Below are 21,582 nucleotides of genomic sequence, written 5' to 3'. Positions count from 1 at the left end.
TGTTAATAAATCAACAATTTTTAAATAGTAAATGAAAATAGAAAATATTAATAATGTATTTGATAGAAAATTTTTTTTGTGGACAGCAGAGTAGAGTACTGAGGAAACGTTTCGCTCAACTCACCCGTTCTAATCCCGAGTTATCGGCATTCCAAGCAATTACTGGAATTCCCAAATAGCCAGCCAACTGCAAAAAGTATTGAGCACTGGCAGTACTGCGACCGTATTGTTCGTAGTTCATCAGGTACAGAATGGCAGACACGTTCATTGGTAAAAATTCTTCGCACAGCGAGTCCAAAATTGCTGAAACATATATCATTAATCGCTATCATCTGGAATTATCTATCTTTATGATTCTGCACGATTCGATTTTCATTATAGTATTCAAGGTATTAATACGTATTCATCATACTCGTACGTTTTTAGAGAGATTTCATTCAAACGTGGTATAATGACTTTATTTGATGAATGATTTTGTCCAAAATGTATCAATAACCAAATTTGATATGAAACATAAGTGGCATTCATATATGTGTAATATTGTACATAATGGAATAATTTGTATGGTCGTAACAAAATTTAGTTAACCACATTATTATGATTTCACGTGGAATATTACAATATTATGCAAATTATGAATGTACATAGTCTGTTACAATCTGTTAAGCAAATTAGATTCATGTTACTGTAATATATTACATTGGATCAGGATCAAAGTCGAGAATACTTTCACTCAATTATTACATCGAAATTATTTTGTTATTTTTAATAAAACTTTCTGAAATTTATTTGTCACAGGCGTAATGAAAGGCACACTTTTCTTATTTGGATTGCATAATTTTTACATTAGATTTAAATAAAAGAAGACCTCAGATTCACTTCGTGGAATATTCATTGATTCTGTCATAGAAACTTTGAACTGTGAACTAAGCTACTGACAAACTTGGCAAAAGCTATTATATTGGTGGAAAAGGTCCATTCCATTTGATTAGAAATCAAATTACCCATCTTGATTTATTTCTGAAATCTGTAAATGAAGAATTCTTGAATAAAAAATATATTAAAAAATTTTAAACGGTTGTAAATATTTCTGTCTGTAAATTTTTAAAAGAGTTTTTAGTTAAAGTCACTGGATATTACAGGATTTGAAATTCAATCTCTTTTAAAAACACTAAAATAACATACAACATTTTTCGGTTTAACTTTTGCATTATAAATAAAAGCACTTTCATCGTATATAGCATACTTTACACGCCTATAAAACCATCATAGAAAACGTTCCGTGTCACTTCATAAAATAGGAAACACTTAAAATGTTATAAAACTTCATACTGCGTTATTTAACTCCTGGAGCTGCGGACCATGGAGAGAGCCCCAATTTTAATTCCATTTTGTATATCATATTATTTTCATTTTCTAAATTACACTGATCCTTTAAAAATTATTCTTACAACATATAAAACCTTTTCGTTTAGAAATTATATATTTAAACGAAATTAATAACCATTTAAAATACTATTCCATCTTTCGAAAATTCAAAAATTATTTTTCTGTGAAATATATAGAAATGCTATATTGTTCTGAAAAACTACCGAGTATGAATATTTCTGTGATTCACTGTACGTAGCTTCTACTTTCTAATACCGGCTGATCGGCCGACTCTATTGGTACGTCTGACCACACGTGTCGTGCATTCCTGTGGCGCATTTATGGCCGAGAAATTCCCTGAGTTTTTCCACTGCTTGAACCTCAGGAACACGTCCGTGCTTGAGTTCCATGAAAGAGAAATAGAATCCCTTTTATTTTTCAACGTCTATCTTATACCATCGTTATTGTAACAAGCACTCCTTCCGAAGTGATTTCACGAAACTTTCAGTGAGAAGCAAACGTGACCTACATCGAAGGATCTTCTATGAAATCTTTCTTCTACGATATCGAGATTTTCCTTCATACTGATATAACAATTCTATTGTTTTAAACAACTGTTCTGTCTACTATGTTTATGATACTCTATTTTTTTATTATTCTATTTCAACAATTAGAGCAATCGTAGGCTGATTAAACGTTGAATAAATTGTTTAACCCTTTGACTGTCGTATACTCTAATAAAAAAAAATTAAAAATAATTATTTTATTAATTGATAATATCGAGGCTAATTTTCATAAAATTCTCCAAAGAAGATATTCCTATCTGTATCGAACGAAAAAGTAATGTATTACTGCTATTATTGTGTGCAACATGTGGGTTGAATGGTATGTTTTTCCTATGAAAGATTGAGTTTCGTTGATCGTCGACATATGTATGTTGTTGGTTTCTGACACAAGTCAACCAAACTGACGTATGTTCGAAATGCTGAAACAATAACTGGTATTCAGTGTGTCAGACACGGCTGTTTCGTGTTCCAGAATGCACATACCGAATCGCCAACAAGAACAGTCATTTTGCGCAATTTACTGGTTACAAGCAGTAATATCAATGATGTATATTATAACTTCATTTGTATTGATTCTGGTTAATTAGTAATTTCCATCAGCCGAATAATATGTGTCAAAATGAGCAACTCGACACAGAAATGATTTTTAAAGGAAATTCACTGTACCTCTGATATTATTCGAAAGAATCTTATAATTGCAACTATATTAAATAGTACCGATTCGCGATTGAAATTTCTAATAAAAGACATTCAAATTCCTTCGTGTATTAAATCACGTAATCTTATTTATCCGTTTAGTTAGGAAATTTCATAAACATCAAACCGAACAATCGCAGATCACGCGTATTATCTCGTTACCGTCCAGAAAATCCTTCATTATACTCGACCTACTTAATGGAAGCCCTATAATAACTCGTCTGCCACGAGCACGATGTTTCGTTCGACGCGGAATCCGCTTTAATGACGGAATGGCATTAAATTTGCAGGTCAATAGCACGATTTATCCAATGGGATCCTCTGTGCATAAGTTTCGCCCTATCGCGAGCCGAGAAAGGGCTTGTAATTCGATTATCAAAGGGTGATAATCGAAAGCGCCGTCTATAATATTGTTAACGCTATAAAACGTCAGCAAAATAACTTCGAAATTTTCACTATAATGCTGATATTCGGATTATCTAATTGCTCTGTGATACTAATATTTAGATGACATTAAATTAATTTTGTAGATGGTATTTTAAAAATAATTGTAAATTTAAATTTCTATATTATTCTACGACGTCCAATATATACATATATATTACAAGAAATAGAAATTTTTTAATTCTATTATAATTCAATAGGTATAATTAATATTATATGGTTTATAAATAACCCCATGTTTCTACGACTATATTTTTACATGTACCTGTTGGACTCGGCGTTAGCCTCATCTTTGTCAACCGCACCGCATCCTGGGTGAAGTTGTACTTATCCAGAAAGCTGAACCTGGTCTGTCCCTTCATCTGGGGTGAAGGGCGATCCTTGGTCCGGTGCAAAGGTCTGGCGTGACCCCTGTGGAGGCTGCTGACCGAACGGTTCACAGCCTTCGTGTACTCTCGCACACCGAAGTTCGTGTGGGGCACTACCAGGCCGATGGTCAAATTTGGAAGCGATCCATTTCGATTTCTCTCGGACTCACTCATTCTCGATCGCCAGCCACAATAGGCGGGGATCACGAACGCGGCGACAATCAGAATAACCTCGACTCGCATCTTTCCTTTCCTCTCAGACTTTTCTCTGCTTGCCGTTTCACGCTCGTATCACATCGACGAACAAATCATTTCGCGCCGATTGAAAAACGAGATCGACGATTAAGCCATGGCTTACGAAAGTTAAATTAAGGATTAAGGAGATCGTCAATAGTCTTGAGAATCCTTCGGTACGAATTAAACTTTGCCGAAGGATCGAAGCGGGATTAAGATCGCAACAAGGGGGACAGCGAGGTGATTTGCAAATTTTTTTCGCACTCTAGCCATCTTTCAAAGCATGGAATTGGTTCGAGATCGTTAAAGTGATCGGTGATTTCTACATTCCTCGGTATGATTTATTTAAAGCCTTTTTGTTCAGTTGATTTTGATGGATTCTGATTGATGCTCATTGTGCGACATTCTTTGAACACTGACTGTTCCAAGATTGTCGACGGTACTTTAAAACACTCCGTATTGCACGAAACGATAAGACACTTTTGATTTATTTTTTTTTTTTTACTTATATAGATTACTATCTAAACGACGACTTTTATGTTTCGGTAGAGGAAGACGACGATTTGATTTCACGGTGGTTTGTTATTTGGTAAAGGTGCGGAGGGGTTGAGTCGTTTCTAATGTATCGGAAGACACTGCAAAACATAAACGTATCTCCTTAGATCGCTGTCGTTTGAATTTCTTACACTTCGTTGACGATGGAGCCTCGTATACCATTTTTAATAGAGCGGAATTTATAGAAATTTAATGTATAGACTTTAGAAAATTAATTTTTCACCATTATACGCTACAGTGGATTTCGCATTTTCCAAAATTTGCAAACAATTTTTCATCTTCAAGTACCGGAAACCCTAAGACAATTCATCAATTGGTCCTTCCAACAATTCTGACGAGAGAACGTCTCGTGTTTCCGTTCAACAACGATCCAGAAGTTGGATTCAAATCGAGAGAAAGTCATTATGAGAGGTTGCCGGAAAGTTTCGACGGTACAATCGAGTACACCTTCCGTGGAACGGCGATAAGATTGGCTGGAAGTAATTACGGGGCCCTCAATTAAGCCGACGCCCGATAATTTCGTGCGAGGTTCTGGAGCGTCAGAATCACAACGAGGGTAATTATTGAGATTTTCGTCAGGTAGGCTGACAGGAGCCGCCGCGCCGTGTAATTCAATCTTAATTGGTAATTACGGAAACCTATCAAACGGTGAATTACTTTAGACCGGTCATATCGTCCCCTGTTTTCATCCTTCACAAAATTGACGGTCCACCTTGCTCGAATCTTCCTAATAAAGAATTGTTTGTTCAGTTTTATCGAACGAAGAACAACAAGTCTTTGATGAAAGGCCACGTCAGGATTATTAATTTCAAACGTTTGATTCGTTAGAAAAATTTTGATGGTAATTCATTTATTTTGTTCTTAGATATTTCAAAATGTTACTTAGGATAATTGGACAAAGGAAAGCAATATACAGTTAGTATACATTCAATGAAATCTAATTTTATCCATGGTATCTAAGGTAGATAAGCAAAGGGTTAATTTGATTACAGAGTACCAGGAATCGATATCTAGAAAGGGAAACGGAGAATCTCGAGAAAGCAAAATAAAACAAACAGGGTAAATGAAAATTGTACTCTTTGTATCGAATTCATCAGGGGGTTTACAAGCTGGATACTAGCGTTAACACGATGAGACTGGCTACCAAGAATATCCAAGTCTGTTTGCCAGGAACTCAGACAAGTTTCCAGGCGACGTAGTCGCGAAATTGCCAGTGGAAAGTGGGTCTAAAGTTATACACCGGGAAAGATAGCAACGTGAAGTTTGTTAAGAATCTGGCTCCACGAGGGATCACCGTGGAAACTTGTATTTTATATGATCAGTAGAAATTAAGAGGGAACTTTATTTCTTGGTTATCGAGTTCGTTTCATCTAGATGACATTCATTGGGATAGAAAAATGAAATAATTTCACGAAGAATAGGAAGGAAGAAAACGAAACGATGGCTTCAAGTAATTGTAATACTCTAAGATCTTAGATGTAGTCAAAAATGGTACCGCACGATTTCACGAGAAAATGATGGAGGCCCCCTTCGTACCTGTGTCGAATTTTCAACGAGTTCCTATTCGTTGAATCTCGAACACGTTCCTCGGCCGCAAATGAAATCCCCCTAGGCTATCCCGAGGAACGCAATTTCCCTAGGATAGATCAGATTGGATTTATCTGACGTTCGTATAAAGTGCCGATAACACGATTCGTCGAAATATCCCGTCGCGTCGTTGATACTCGACAGAATCTCGTCGATAGCCGGCTGCTCGACGTTTCGACTTTCCGTCAGGATTATCGGGATAAAATTCACCCTCTGTGTCCGAGCTGGGATCCCAGCTCGAGATTCTAGTCTTGTTTTATTTACACCGAAGCAGCCAGATAAATTATGGAACCGTTGATAGCATTGGAAGCGAAACATTCAACGATTCCGTCATTGGATAGCCATTATTTTAATTTTTCTCATCGTTGCTCTATTCAACCCTTTCATTCAGATAGAGAAATTCATTCCAATAAACAGACTGCATCCGAATTATTATAAAATATAGATCAAGTGTTAATAATTTGATTACTTATTTAAGCTTTGAATAGTAGAGGAGATCTATTGTTCAATTAAAATTTAATTAAAATTAGTGATACCTAAAGTAATAATAGAAAAGTTCTATATTCTAAAATTTCAATATTACTTATGAAAATTAATATACAAAAATCATTATGAATATTTGATTAATAAAAATTAAGGGAATAGGACAAAAGCAAGAGTAATATGTGAAATCAATTTCTCGACCAATAGGATTTTCCAACCCAAACAAACTCGCCAGTTCGAAGTGCAGTAGGTTTACTCCGATAATTGAAGGGAGAATCGTCGACGTGTCATGGGTTCGTGAGAAATTAACCATCGTTAATCGATATTTCACAGGCTAATGGCTATTGCTATCCTTAGAGTGTGTGGTTGCTCGGTGACACGGAGCAAACATTTTCGAAGAAAAATGTTCTCGTTACGAACTTTTCTGGCTTCCGGTTTTGACAGCATCCAACAATATTTCATGGATTTTCGCTGACATAACACCAGATTACTCTTCACGCTACTCTACTATTGCAATTGCTTTATTTTTCTGGATTATCGTCACCTATCATCTGTTCTCTGTTGAAATTTTGTTAATTTAAAGAAGAAATTTCATATTGTAAACAAAAATAAAAGTTTGTAATTATATATATTTACTTAATGATTTTTTTTGAGAAATATTTTGAAAATTATTAAAATCAAACTGTTAAAGCTGTAAAATTCTATTATCTATACTTTGAAGAAAATTAATACTCTAATTAGTAATTAATGCATAAATAAAATTTGAAATATACCCATATTTTGTTTCATTATTTTCAAGTTAGTGTATTTTCGGTAATAATTCCCAAAATAAAGATAAATCCTTGTATCAGATAAATTCAATACCCTCAATAGCATCAAAAGAAAATTACATTACACACAATTGTCCTGTGGCTTACTCTTCCAACGAATAAACGTCAAGTAGAGCCCTGTATTGAAGGGAATAGGAGGAAGGCACGACCACAATGTTCAACTTTCAAAGAAGGAGCTTTGTGACCCTCAATTTCCTGTCGTAGCAACAATTTCCTTTGCTAAGAACACGCTTGGACCGTCGGTTGTTGCGTTTTATCAGCCACAATAGATCTCGATTGAATTCACCCTCCAAATCTCTAAACTACTCGGTCAAGTATTCGCAATATTGTGTTATACTGGATATCCAACCACGTGAACTCGACTGTGACTTAGGATAATCCCCTTCAATACACGGTACAACGAAATGCATCATGCACTCGAAATCATAATGATTTTTGGTTGAAAATATAGGTCAAGATAGACATATCATTTTCTGGATAAATAATTTCAAAATTTTAACAAGTATAATACAATATTTTATGAATACAATACAGTATTCAGCAAAGCAGACTTCCCTTGAAAAAATTGTGTTACAAGAGAAACAGGAATTCTGAAAATTTTAAGACCATATTAATAGTAAAAGTAATTTAGAAAAGAAATACAATTTTTAATTATTAAAAACAAGTATGAATAATAATTATTACTAAGATATAATTAAATTATTGTTAAATATACTAATAAATTATTAATAATTTATATTATGACGATATTAATATTAAAAGTAATTCAATAAAAAAAATCATTATCAATTTTTAAATTTCATAAAATTTAGTATATAATTAGGAACTGTTAATAAATTAATAATAAATTAGTAATGAAAAACACTGACTAATCAGAGGGTGGATAGAATGCAGGTTGAGCTGCGAGAGTGTCAGTTACGAGAACCAAGCTCGACCGTGACTGCAAACAAACTACTTGACACGGCGTCCGTAACATAATATAAACATAATTTCCGTCACGCTTGGTTTGCACCCGACACTCTCGCGACTGAGCCTGCGCGCTCTTTTTTTATTAATAATTCAAAAACTACGCCTTGGTGTGCATTTTGTCAAAGGAAAAAGTTGCTCAGAATCGTCCCAGCTACTACCCCCTGCAGAAAAGCCCACCCCTAATCAAACACCCTATAGATAGGGCCTCTTCTTCCTACATCGCCATTTTTCTTGGAAAGGGGAAGAAAACGGAAATCCGGAAATTCATTAAGTATTTATAAATATATCGATAATAATAAAGATTTGAAAATATTGACCTATTTACAATTGCCCCAAAATATCCGTTTTGTTTTCTCTCCTCTTTTCTCTTACCCTATTGTATCCAAAGAAAAGGGGGTAGTTTCTATTCTGACACACTATTACGAAGGATAACGATAGCCAGTCAATTCAAAGAGTTCGATTATTGAGGAACATACTTTCTTTCCAACCATTCAGCTTCAAATTCCAATAAGAATAGAAACGTCGAGTCAGATGAAGGGATAAAGCCATCCCCTCGGAAAATGTCGTTTCCTGATAGAGCCTAACATTTCTTCCACCCGTTTTCTCTAGCAATTCTTATAGATTAGTCGTAGAAAAGGTTGATGGATAAATCAGTGGTGGATACTTGAGAGCTTATAACGATTGTTAGCAAGGGTAGCTTGCTTTCTTTGTTCGTTATCGTAGGGTGGATTTCATTGGTCACGAATCGCATGATTTGCTGTTATATTTGAAGTAAATGGTGAAACGAAAATGAATTTTGTACTCTTATAATGGTTTTAATATTTCAATCATAAAATTTCATTCACCAAAAAATCATTTAATTTTCCAACAAAATACAATTTTTGAATTTGGAAAATAGGAATGAGAAAAGGAACAGAACCTACATTGAACTTTGATTTTCACAGCTGCGGTAACAGATGCAAATTACTTATAGCCAATTCGATAACAGCTGTAGGTGCAATTAAATTTCATTTGGAATGGGCGCTAATTACCGTGAAATCAGCATTAGTCGATTTCTACCTCAAAATCGTTCGAGTACTCCATCGACGAGCTTTTCATATGCACGGATGAAAATTCTGTCGAAAGAAAAGATTTAACGGTGCAATGCACCATAAAAAAAACAACGATAACAAGGAGTAACCAGGAAATTCTAACCCGGGCAAGTCGGTGACGACGTTTAACTGGCGAAATCAATTTCCTGGAGTGCACTAGCTCGATGTTTTGGTAAGAGCACTTCCGCTTTAAGTTGTTTGCGAGCTAAGGCTCCCCGGGAAACTGAAAAATAAGTCGAAATGCTGCGATGTTTCTGGTGATAGATATATGGATATAATTCTTTGGTAAATAAGAAATGATTAATGTTTTTCCTTCGCGACATTAGATTCACTCCTGAATTTATGGTGTCTTTTTGATTAATTAATCAGTTCAAACATTGGAGTGTAAAAAATTAAATTTTCAAGACACATGTAAATAATTCTTAGTAGATAAGAAATGATTAATTCTTCTCCTGTGACACTGGCTTAGCACAGAATTTGCGGTATCTTCTTGATTTAATTAATTACTTGCAACTTGTATGTTCACTACTTAGTTATAACTTAAATTCACTGGCAATTTATTTATTAAATTTTAGTATAAACAAGCAAATTAAAAAAAATATTAATTTTGAAAGTGTAAAAAGAAAATTCAGTCATTAAATTCCAGGCATTTAAAGTAATGCTAATATTTTTCTTCTTTCTTAGATTCTTTCTGTGAAAACTATCTCCTTTTTCCAAATAATATCCGTAAAGTAATGTTCATCGTTAACCTCAGAAGCCTTTCTTTGTTTCGTTCGTAAATTAATTTTCCTCGTAACACGAAGAAGATTCACATTGGAATCTCCAGTGCGATACTCATTGGATGAGGATTTCACGATTCTCGTAATGGCAAAGCTGTCATCGTTAACGCATTTAATATCAAGATATCGCACCCATGAAAATGTAGTGCCGCAGTAATTGCAGACTGAAGCCAGAACAATGACCTGACAGCTTCGAATTACAGTGAAAAACAGAAGAAATTCGCTAAATCTTAATTATTCCATTCGATATCGTGGTATTTAAGGTTTCTCATACAAATCTCGTTAATTTCCCACATTTTAATGCATTCTACAATACTATTTTTAATTAGAGCAAATCTACTTTAATACCAGCATGTATTCTGAATTCCCTAATATTTGAAATTTGAATCATAATAAAATCTATAAAGTTCAAAATTGAAAATTAAGATTTGAAGTGAAAAATATATTATACATGTGTTGCAGCAGCATAATAAAAATTTGTATTCTTTCAAACTTAACAAATAAATTTCGATAAAGGTACATAAAGGAACATAAAGATATTTTAATTACTTGGAACGATAATCTGACACCAGAATTTATGTAGAATACAAGATAGAAGTTAGTGCTTCAAACACAGTATTTAAAATTTCAATTACAATCTCTGAGATACGAAAGTTAAATCTGAGTTCAAATCAAGCTTAACAATTCGCATTTCTTCAAACTTAAGAAACGAAATTTTAGAGATACCTTAAGAAATCACTATTTTAATTATTTGAACCAATAACCTGAATTAAGAACCATGAATTTCAGACTCATTGTTTGAAATTACAAATAGATACTTATGAAAGAAAAAGTGTGGTATAATAAAAACTTCCAAACTCAAAGAACAAAATTTCCATGCTCCAATTCAGAGGATCGAAAATCTATAGGTTGTTTCCGTGGCGACATACGAAAATGGAATTCAAGCGTACAGCAGTTGAGACGGCCATAGATTTTGTTTGCATCCGAAGTAGGCAATTACCGTAACACATCTTTCATTCCAAATGTCCTTTTCTTTAAGCGTTTCCTCGTGTCGCCACAAGCCACCCTGTATAGGGATTTTATCTGATAATTTATCGTAGTAGATGGGTGACCCAAACGTAAGACCTCAAATGATTGCTATATTTCTTTCTTTCCTAATGGAAAAATATTGCTCCAGAAGGGAGTATAGCATATAAATGTTTCAATTTATTTCTTTCAAATAATAGCTCTTTCAACAAAAAAAAAAAGGAATAGGAAGCATACTTGTAACAGGTGTTTCTATTATTTTAACAAACCTCTGTATAAACAATAGAAATCTTCTTTTTTTATAATCTAAGTAGTTGGAAAAGATTCCAACAACGGTGAGAGATGAAAGGGACCACATGCTTTAATTACATCCTGTTACCAAACGTTTAACGCAAAGCGACAAGAACCTGGAATAAGGTATTACGAACAAACGCGAAAACATTTTAAAGGATTACTCGAGCAGCGTTCACGCCCAATTATGAATTAAATCCTTCTCGAGCACGAATAGCAAACAAAATTTACGGCAACGAAAATGAAAGCAAACAGTAGCGAGTAGCGAGTTGGAGCAATCAAACATCGGCTACGTGTTTCCTCAACGTTTCCACAAACATTGAGGGCGAACGTAATATCGAGCGAACAACGAAATATCTCACGCACGGGAAAGGAATTGTTCTTTGCGAAAGGAAAGCCAGTGGATTTACCTCGTGACTTGCAATTTTCAGGGATACCCGCCGTGAATTGCAAAAATATACGTACCCTTTCAATTAACCTTTCAGATCTGACGTAGATGAATACCAGCGATCAGATCTGGCGAGGTAGGGAGAGAAAAATCCTGAAAATCTTTATTTTGAAGAGGTTTGCAAACAAAAATCAATTGACATTACGAATTGCGACGGTGTATACAGAGGGGTATGAGAAAAACAAATGAAAGAACAAAGAGTAGATTGCGTGGGTGTAAGAGCTTATCGACTGGTATCGAGAGATTAATCAATGTCTCCCCGACGCGTGTCTATGTGAAAAAAGTTCAATTTTTCGCCAGTCAGAGACGCCCTTGACCCCTTATCAGAAACGGGTGTTTCTGACAAAAAGTGGAGAACGTCTGGAAATCGACGTTTCGAATTATGCTGATTCATTGGAAGCGTTAGGAATTCAGCGTACGCGTTTGAAATAAAAATTTTCAAGACAAAAGATTTCGAAAATAGCCGGTACATCTTAGGAATTCACTGTGTAACGAAGTGCTTTTAGAGTATCGAGGTACGAAAGTAAGGTTTGAGGGATCGCTTTTAAGAACAGCCACGTTGCAGAAAGGGTGTCTTTAAGAGACAAAGGTAGTAACAGCAAGGAAAAGGGAGAATTAAAAACACTCTCAAAGCGTAATTGCAGATTCCCTTGTTACTTTATTCGACATAGAACCAGGATACTTATAATGAAGCACCGAGGACAAATTTACCAGATACCCTATTTGTATGCTAACGTCGACTTGTTTCCGGCACCCAAAAGCTCTTCTAATGAAATACAAATGGAAAGTATTGTACACGTGAAATTTCCGATTTTAGGATAACTGAAAAGTTTATAAAAATGTTTGTATAAACGATGTTTCGAAGTTTCTTGATAATATCTAAATTAGAAAATGGAAACGAGTAGAGTTTGAAATGAAATTCAAACTGTTGCCACGTACTTTGGCAATAAAATCTTCATAAAATCGCGTATTTCAACCCCGTCGATAAACTAAAGCTAGAAATTATTTTCCAATAGCAACGACGTTCAGAAACAGAAATGGAATTCGCGTAATTAACCAGCTGTCGCAAAGGTGAACAAGAATTTACAAGGAAAGAGACATGACCGACTTTTAGTTGGCGAACAAAGAATGCTGATACCAGCGGCGAACAACACGGCAGAAATAATGATGGAAGGGATGAAAATGAATCATGAACGAGGTACGATCCATTAAGGATGTTTACAGACTACTACAACCCAGATCCAGTGCTTAATCAATGCGTCTTTTAATTAGGCCCTCGTTGACTCTGCATTCGATGCCGCTGAAACGATGAAATTTTAAAGATTTGTCTAGCTGGCCTGCTGGTTTTGAATTATGCGATCATTTTTAATGCAAATGTAAATTATTCCAGAAAAAAGTTTAAAGGGATCATCTGGTGGGTTCAGAAGAATCGAAGAGTGAAATCAAATTTAAGAAAAAATATATTTTAAAAAGGTGTTTGCAAAAATTTATGTATAGATTATTTAAAATTTTGCAAAATAGAAAATAGAGAAGAATGTTTCGATGCCACTAGTTTATTAGCCAACTTAATTAACGTAGATAAAACGAAACCACGTGTGAAAATTAATTACTAAAGTTACCTGGCGTCCAAGAAAATTGAATTCGAATAATGATTAATCCCTGATTTCCCAATGACAGCGCATGAATGGGACTCCTTAATGCAAAATCGAGCCGGTTGGACACGTCGTAAATTGCTGTGCAAACAGTATGACAGGTTGAATACGACATGGCACGTTAAACGTCGTTGAATCCTACAAGAACAATGGGCGACAATAATTTCGAACATCCGTAGGGTACTTTTATATAACAACAGCGACGGATAATAGAATATATGAGGAAGAATGACGTGAAAGCATTTAGACTGACAACGTTCACCGCGAAATTGCAATAATGGAAGGACGAAATGGCGAGATTCGTTGCGGTAATTTTTATTGGAAATTTAATCCGAGTGATTAAAATTCTTCGTGTAACTGGACGATGAATGTATGAGAGAATATTTCATTTTTTCGACCATTCGTAACCCATTTACGAAAAAAAAAATAGAAGAATTATTTACTATTATTAATACTTGGCATTCTATTATTAGAAATAACAAAATAAAAGTGCAGAATTTATGGTGTAACTTGATGTCTTCTGAAGCACCCCTATGCCAATAATTCAATGCATTATTCAAAGAGTATAAAGTAGCAACGCTACTTTTCATGAAATCGACATTCATGAAAAACCTGACCCTCCTGTACCTAATTTTGTATTTTTCCAAATAATATATTCAATGTAAACTTCTTCATTTTCCAATGAATTACAAAAATAAATTTTTTAATGCAAAATAAAATGTAGCATATTGTACATAAAATATAATGAACAAAATCATTTTACTCATTTTACGTATTGAGCTGGACAATTAAATATATAAACGTACAAGAGCGTTCCTGAAAGAGAAAGAGTAGTGAAAGGATTAAACAGGTTTATCGAATAAAATTTCAAAGCAAACGACTTCAAAGAAAAAAATTATTTTCTCCCACCTCTAAGCGGACGTATTCGAACGACCAGTCCTTTAGAAAATACTTTATTTTTCCAATTGTTCAAACGATGACCTAAATCGGTTATCACAATAAAGGACACTCGAAAGATTCACACGTTTTTCCAACATGTCGTGGATCGTCCATTCATCGCGATATCTCGACCAGAACCTCGATTACAATTCCATATTTGAAGGCCACACCCCTTTCGATGTAAATCCGTACCGTTTTTCAGAGCATGCCCGAGATGTCCAAAAGGCCCTTCGGGCTGATTTATGCTCAAGATATACATAGCGGCAACGAAGGGTCAAGTGCTCTCAACCGAGCGTGTAGCTTACTTCCGTTGGTTCGAGTGCGATGTACATAGGTGATGGAGTGCAATTTGACAATTTCACGGGTCTCTGGTGCCTTCACTAACGGGATAATCGGTAAAACATGTTACCATCTTCATTGCGCTATTAAGTTGTATATCAGGTGGCAAATTTCGAAACGTAGGAAGCCTGATAAGGTTTGATGATATAAAAGCACTTTCTAATATCACTTATGGTATATCAATTTAAAGCTCAAAGTATGATAAAAATGACTAAATAAACACTTTATTAATGTTCTTAATATAAAATGGCTGGTTGCCAGAGAAACGTCCTACTCTAATTGATGAGATGATTTTTTAATAATTCCCTGAGTTATATTGAAAATATTAAGGAAAGATTTGTACCATTATTTGTATTCAACTTTAAGCTTCAATTTGATGTATAATAAGTGTTAATTTATTCTACTTTTATGTCATCAAATTGTGCCCGACTTGACGTGAATTTCTTTGTCACGAAATCCTCCGTTTGATATGCAAGAATATTAAATTTTTTGTCGTGAGTTAAATCCACTAACTCAGGACGAAAATAAAGATAGCTGACTAAACTGTAGCATTTTCCCATGGCGTTTATCGCGTTGAACGCTTGTCAGGCTCGCTTTTTCATGTAAATTGGTGAACCGACAGTGAAAATTACAGCCCTCTACTATTCATCGCGCTTCTGAAATATGTGTAACACCGAGTACCAAGTATCAAGCCCAACATTGTGAAGTTAGAAATGGGAGCAAACGATATTTATGTTCATCGTTGGATACTTCATTCCACGTAATTTTTATTTCTTTCGTATCCAACCTCGTGAATAAAGTTAAATTTGATAATAAATTCATGTTGTTTCAATTCCAACAAATCTAACCTTCAGTATTTCAGCAAAGTTATAGCTGAATAAATAATAATCAAAGTTTTAAGGCAATAATCTACAGAATCGTAACATTTTCCTAGTATCATCAATTGAAAGTGTAAGTGATAAAAACGTCCGAACTGAAGTATAAAAATTCGACGGTGATTCGTTTGGAATTAATTACAGCCAGCCACTGGAGCCACGTGTAAAATATTTCTATCAATTTTAATCATAACATCAATCAATCATTTTGCCCGTCCGATCACAAAAGTCGATGCCGAAAACCTAACCGCAGGGGTGCTGAAGAGCAGAGACAGAACAGGCTCCGATGGAGCTCACTTTCCTAAAGTGTAATTAAATTACCAACTTAAAGAGAACCGTTGAAACGCACGATCTTTTAACGGCCACTCGAGGGACCGCTCTATAATCTCCGCATAGTTAATACCGTATGAAACTATTTAGGCTTAATCGAGGGAGGGAAAGAAATCAGCACACGAGGTGTCGGAAAATATCAGCTTTTAGAGGCTCCAACGTCAACAACGAGTAAGTTCGAACGTACTAAGAAACTATGCCACACCTGCGACGCAGGATTATCGGTTAAAAGCTTGCCTGTGTTGATCGAGGAAAACAGCTGTCCGCACGAAAGACAACGAGTATCGTGCAACGTACCCCATGCGTGAGATTAATTTTGGCAGTGTTATCGTAAAAGACGATTATCGTCTGTTCCCGAAGCGTGTCAAGGTTCGACGGTTTCGCAATCGATCTTCCTTCTTCCCCGGATGAAATCAGGTCATCCCGATTCACAATCGAAACGTGCACGCAGTGAATCATCGGTCGAGTCTATGTAAACACTGATCAGCTTGCCACACGGACCTGATAATTGTTCGGACCGCACGATACATTGATATCGATCAACAACAGTCACCGCTTTCTTCGAGTATTCTTCGGACCTGGACGAACCCGTTCTACGATCAACTGTCAGCATCATTTTCCGCTATCCTCCGAGGGAACTCCCTTTCGATTGCTCGGGGACAATGAGGCCAGGTCCTCGCGCACTTGGTAAACAAACATCACCGTCGACTGACTAGACACGCGGTTACCGGGACCATTGATCTCGATCACACGTAATCGATCAGGGTTAATCGATCGACCGACCTACCGCGACGAGAACCGATCGACGATAGGCTGTTCCACGCGGAACGAGGATCGTCGACTATGGCACACTTGGCTCCCTCCCTCTTCGTCAAACCCTCGCTACGATCACGTGACCGGGAAGTTTCACTGGCGCAGCGAGACCGAAGGACTTCCTGATCCGCCTTCCGGCTACGTGGGGCCCGCTCGAGCGTCCCGCGGGGCTAAGTCGGCTTTCCTCGGCGATCGGTAATCTTCCTCGCAGTCACACCGTTAACCAGCACTTTCACTTCTCTTATTTTTCCTCTGGTTTTGGCGCGAAGCAGCATGCACGTGCACTCGCGGGCCTGTCCGTCTTGCTGGTCGCGTGACACGTGTCACCGGGCTCGACGAAGAAAAACAGAAAAGGGAGAGGGCAGGGAGAAAGAAACGATCCCGCGATGAATGGGAAAACGTAAGGAAACGTGTGAAGATTTACGGGACGAGGTAGACGAAAGATGACAGAAGGGAAGGAAAAGACAGCGACAGAGAGGGAAAAAAAAGACGGCCACCAGCTCTGTAGCCTTCGATTTTTAGGAGGAAAGTGAAGGCTGCAGACACCGCCCAGCTAGCCGCCCGGGTGTGCCAAAGCGAAAAACCACCCCCGTAGTGTGCTCCACAACGGATGCCCCGAATCCCGGCATTGCCCATGCGCACCGTAACCTTGGTTACCGCTCCCAAGCGCGCCAACTGTCGCCCTGGTGGTCTTTGCTGACACTATCACCCTTGGGAAAGTTTCGCGCACCCCGATGTGCGCGGTTCTTTGCACACCCTCGCGCGATCCGACGATCTCTTTTCTTTCTCTTTCTCTTTCTCTCTCTCTCTTTCATCTTTCCTTTTTGTTGGGGTGGGGTACCCTGGCGATTACTTTTTCAGTGGGACGCGTTCGAAAGATCCTCGGCATCCCGATGAGTCAGCGATGCAAAATTAAAATGCAGGGATGTAGGGTGCGTTTCCGAGTCGAAATATAAATTCTGGTTTGACCCCTCTGATGTCGTAGTTACTTTGATATGTATCTCTACCACCGCAACAGTAATGCTGTTTAACTTCTTTTACGTCGTATGTGGAGATTAAGAGAATTTAAGCAGAATTATGAGATAAATTTTTTAATTTTGATTTGACTTTGGGGATTTACAAGTACACGTATGTTAATTAGAAGATAAAATTATTGGAAATGTACAGTCTCATTAAACAGGATAAAAAAAAGAGAAATGTTAAATTTCCTGCCTGAAAATTTTATATAATTTGATAACTTAAAGTTATCATAATAATACTTTAAGTAATAATTTTTTAAATATTGATATTAAAGTCTTCGATTTACCAGTTTAATTAAATTCATTTATCCATCAAGAAGCAACACGCGAATCGATGAATCATCGAGCAATTACGAATTCAAGTCAAACATCTACTCAAACTTGTAAGACACTTACGACGAAGAGGAACGATCGCGAGGTATCCAGGTCCCTGGTTTTAACTATGTTTACTCGAGCAAATAGTAGAGAGGTCTAGATACCATGCAGAAATTACTTATGCATCACGTCATTTCCATTGCTAGGCGTAACGAGGGTGACCCGTATGGGTGGCGGCAGCCCTCAGACCTGTGGTTCACCCTACTTTCTTCCACGTAAGGGCGGAAACGTTTTCCCACTGATGTAGTATGTGGTTGATCTTCGAAGTAACTAACGATTAAAAGCTCTGGTTTGTCTTTATTATATTTATGATGGCGAATCAACCGAGAACACGTGGCTAAATCTATTCCACCCTTATTAATTGTAATGTCCTATCTACCACATTTTCATTCTTCAAGATATTTTGAAATACTTCTATTCTGATATGTTTATTATTTTTGAAATAAAAATAGATTACCCTAAATGATTTGTATTCGTTTTAATTTTATTAAAATCTTATGATTTGATTATTCAAATAATTATTATTTGTCTGGAAATACTCGCTGCAATTAAAGCTTTCTTGCATATTTATTTCATATACTAAAATTGTGATTACCTTTCAAATGTTTCTCTTTGAGCTCGATATTTTCATTTCTACCTACTCCCATGGAAAATCTCTGTGGGTGGAAATCACTCTGCGTACACGAGGGATGTTTACACAATCGATGAAAAATATTTAATGAAATTCAACCTGCGATTTATTGCCGTTCGTTTAAACACAATATTAAAAAGTAAAACATAGAAATCCATCGAAACACGACGGTATACGATAAAGTTTCAGTTTATTGTGCTGAAACTCAGCGTGCGATTACTAAAAGCTAACATTGTTCAAAGTTTATAATGTTTACGGAAATTTCTAAATCTAAAAAGAACACTGAATTTGAAATGAGAAAATTCAAATGGTTTGTATTTAATGTTGTTCAATAATTCCATAATTACTTTCAATGTAAGTACAAGATGCAAGTGTATTCGGTGAAAAATATCGGTTAACTTTAGTTAAGTTTCCCGGAACTTTGTTAATTCCTGCGATATTCGTCGCGGTAGTACCACTTTAACGTCAGTTTCACAAAGTTTTCAAGAACTTTTAAAGAAACGTGCTTGCCGACAGCAACTACTGACGTTTTAAACACCTTGCCTTTTTACTAAACGGTTATACTTTGCTGAGGATTAGTACATTTCTAAGAAATTATTATTGAAAGACTGTAAGAAATCAGTATTTCTTACATGACGAATATTATTAACGTTATACAAGAGTTTCTGTTACTTTGTTTCAATATCTATTATTCATCTATGAATCTATAATTTTACGTTATTTTTACCCTTATATTTTCCATCTTACATAAAATATTTTCTATCTAAACAGGTGGTATTTATTGAATGGTAACTCTGGTCTAGAATCGAAAATCTAGATTATGGGTCTGAAATAGATTACCCCTAGATACATATATTTCAATGTATACTAGTACGAACACATGTTATAACAAACGAGGTACCAGAACCAATTACGTTCGTTATAGCATACCCCAATGTAATACATTAGATTTAGTAATCTACCTTAATATCTTTCGTAATAAAGTCTGAAAAGAAGCAGAACAGTAGTTGAAACGTTGATAAAATTGGATAAAAGGAATTAAGAAATTGGTCATTAATAGTATTTGATATTTCACACTTTAACAGAAATCTTTAAACAATTCACAGTTGGAATTTATTTGTAAAGCTTTGAAAAAGAGGGAAACTAAATTTGCATATACCTAATATCAAAGTTTTTTTTTCCATAACATGATTTTTTCAACGAGCTTCAGGCGATATTGATATTTTTGGAAATGAAAATTCTGCAATATCAGTGGAAAACTCTAATCGAAATTTTAAATAGAATTTAAACACGTATAGCAGACAGAATTATGAATAACAAACATCTCTAAAAATAATCTATTTTTAAAAATTCATTAAAAAATATTGCTTTTCTTCTGAAGAATTCATAATTAACCTACGGCTAAATAATGGCACTGTTTCAAAAAATTTTAATTAAAACTTTAATCAATTTCACGTCAATATTCAAATTTCCAAGAATCTGGAATAGGTATATTCAAAGTAACTGATACGACTGTATAGTCGACGAAAAGGAACCGAAATTAAGATAGTTTCATCCCCCGTTAGCAAACTCACCCCATCTTTCCACGGATAGCGCTAAAGCTACATTATACGTACACTATCTTACAGATATGGGGTAACGGTACATAAACGAACCCCTGAAACGAAGAAACCCACCCTTGCTATCACATTCTCGCGTACAGTATAGAAACCATTTTTATGTTAATGTAATAAGCGCTCCTGTCGACGTCAAGGCGTCACGAGCTCTCTGAACAAGTGTGTTTCAGGGTTGAACAACCCTCGCGTTTAACCCTTCCATTCTACTTCAGAATACCACTATATACCATTGACTTTTTGCAAAATTAACAAAATTCTTTTCACTTTTTTGAATACCATTAATAATTAATCAGACCTTAAAATTAAATCAAGCTTACAGCTTTAAAATTCAAACATAAAATTTCAATGGAAATCACTGCTTTCGGCTCACAAATCTATCCAGCTTGATTTCGCGAATAAATAATCATCAAACTTTTGTACAGTCTTTTAGGAATATAAAAATGTTTTGAAGATAATATCCGATTGCAAAATATGAAAGATTTCTCAGCCACGACAGAATTTACCTTGTAAGTATCGAGGATTCCTACCGAGAGTCGATTGTAGTATCACGTTTCGAATCTCTCGCCCTCTGGAAGTGCAGGGCGTGGAACAGCTCGCAAGGGACTTTCACAGAGGCGTAAGAAAATAGGGGTGTACTTTCATCCAACATCGATGCTTTTACAAAGGAATAGGAATGAAAGAATGCTGGCTTATCTAGCCTCTCTCAACCTTTTGCAGCCAAAACACGATTCGTTCGGCAACTTCTACTTCGAGAATACGATTCTTTTCTCAGAGAAGATTCTATTTGAGGCTATTGATATTCTTTCTCATATTTCTACCTTTCATCGTGAAATTCTAAGTATATTTTAAGGAGTTAATATTGGGCCAATTTAATGCAACTTGCTTAGAGTAAAGGATAAAATTAAAATGAATATTGCAATATAAATTAGAAACTAAAATTACAATTAACTTGACTGATTAATTTATTAAATGATTCTATTTGTGATATTGAAATTTCAAAGAAACTTCAAGTTCGTAAATATTATAGAAAATTTTACGATTCAAATTTTCGAATTGAAAAATAATTGTTCAGCGCACAATCAATGACGATTGTATCTAATTAAACTATTGATTTCCAGTTTCAAGTGTAATCTTTCGGCCTGCCAGAGTAAATGCAATTAATTGGTGCAACTGGGTGCTGCACGGAAATTGGTTGCCTGCAGTTTCCGGCTTCAAGTAAATAACGATTATTGCATTCGGCTAGTGAAAAAAAAGAAAT

The 21,582-nt window shown here is 35.7% G+C and overlaps 1 protein-coding gene and 1 long non-coding RNA gene across 7 annotated transcripts in view; one reads left to right on the top strand and one right to left on the bottom strand.

The window, feature by feature from the left end:
- The window catches only part of Nmdar2 (glutamate ionotropic receptor NMDA type subunit 2), a 179,111-nt gene that overhangs the window by 38,347 nt on the left and 119,182 nt on the right, over positions 1 to 21,582 (bottom strand). For all 6 annotated transcript variants that reach the window (XM_034328851.2, XM_034328879.2, XM_034328870.2 and 3 more), the window contains one exon: positions 125 to 303. In XM_034328851.2, the coding sequence (XP_034184742.1) occupies positions 125 to 303 (179 nt within the window). The remainder of the gene's footprint in view (positions 1 to 124; positions 304 to 21,582) is intronic.
- On the top strand, positions 15,421 to 16,080 carry LOC117606501 (uncharacterized). Its single transcript, XR_004581968.2, has 3 exons — positions 15,421 to 15,616; positions 15,685 to 15,848; positions 15,961 to 16,080. It is a non-coding gene; the product is annotated as an uncharacterized LOC117606501 (long non-coding RNA).

This window comes from Osmia lignaria, chromosome 9 (genome assembly GCF_051020975.1).
Source record: "Osmia lignaria lignaria isolate PbOS001 chromosome 9, iyOsmLign1, whole genome shotgun sequence".
Taxonomy (NCBI): Eukaryota; Metazoa; Arthropoda; class Insecta; order Hymenoptera; family Megachilidae; genus Osmia; species Osmia lignaria.
The sequence above is the reverse complement of the archived record's forward strand: the minus strand, read 5'-3'. Positions and strand labels throughout refer to the sequence as shown.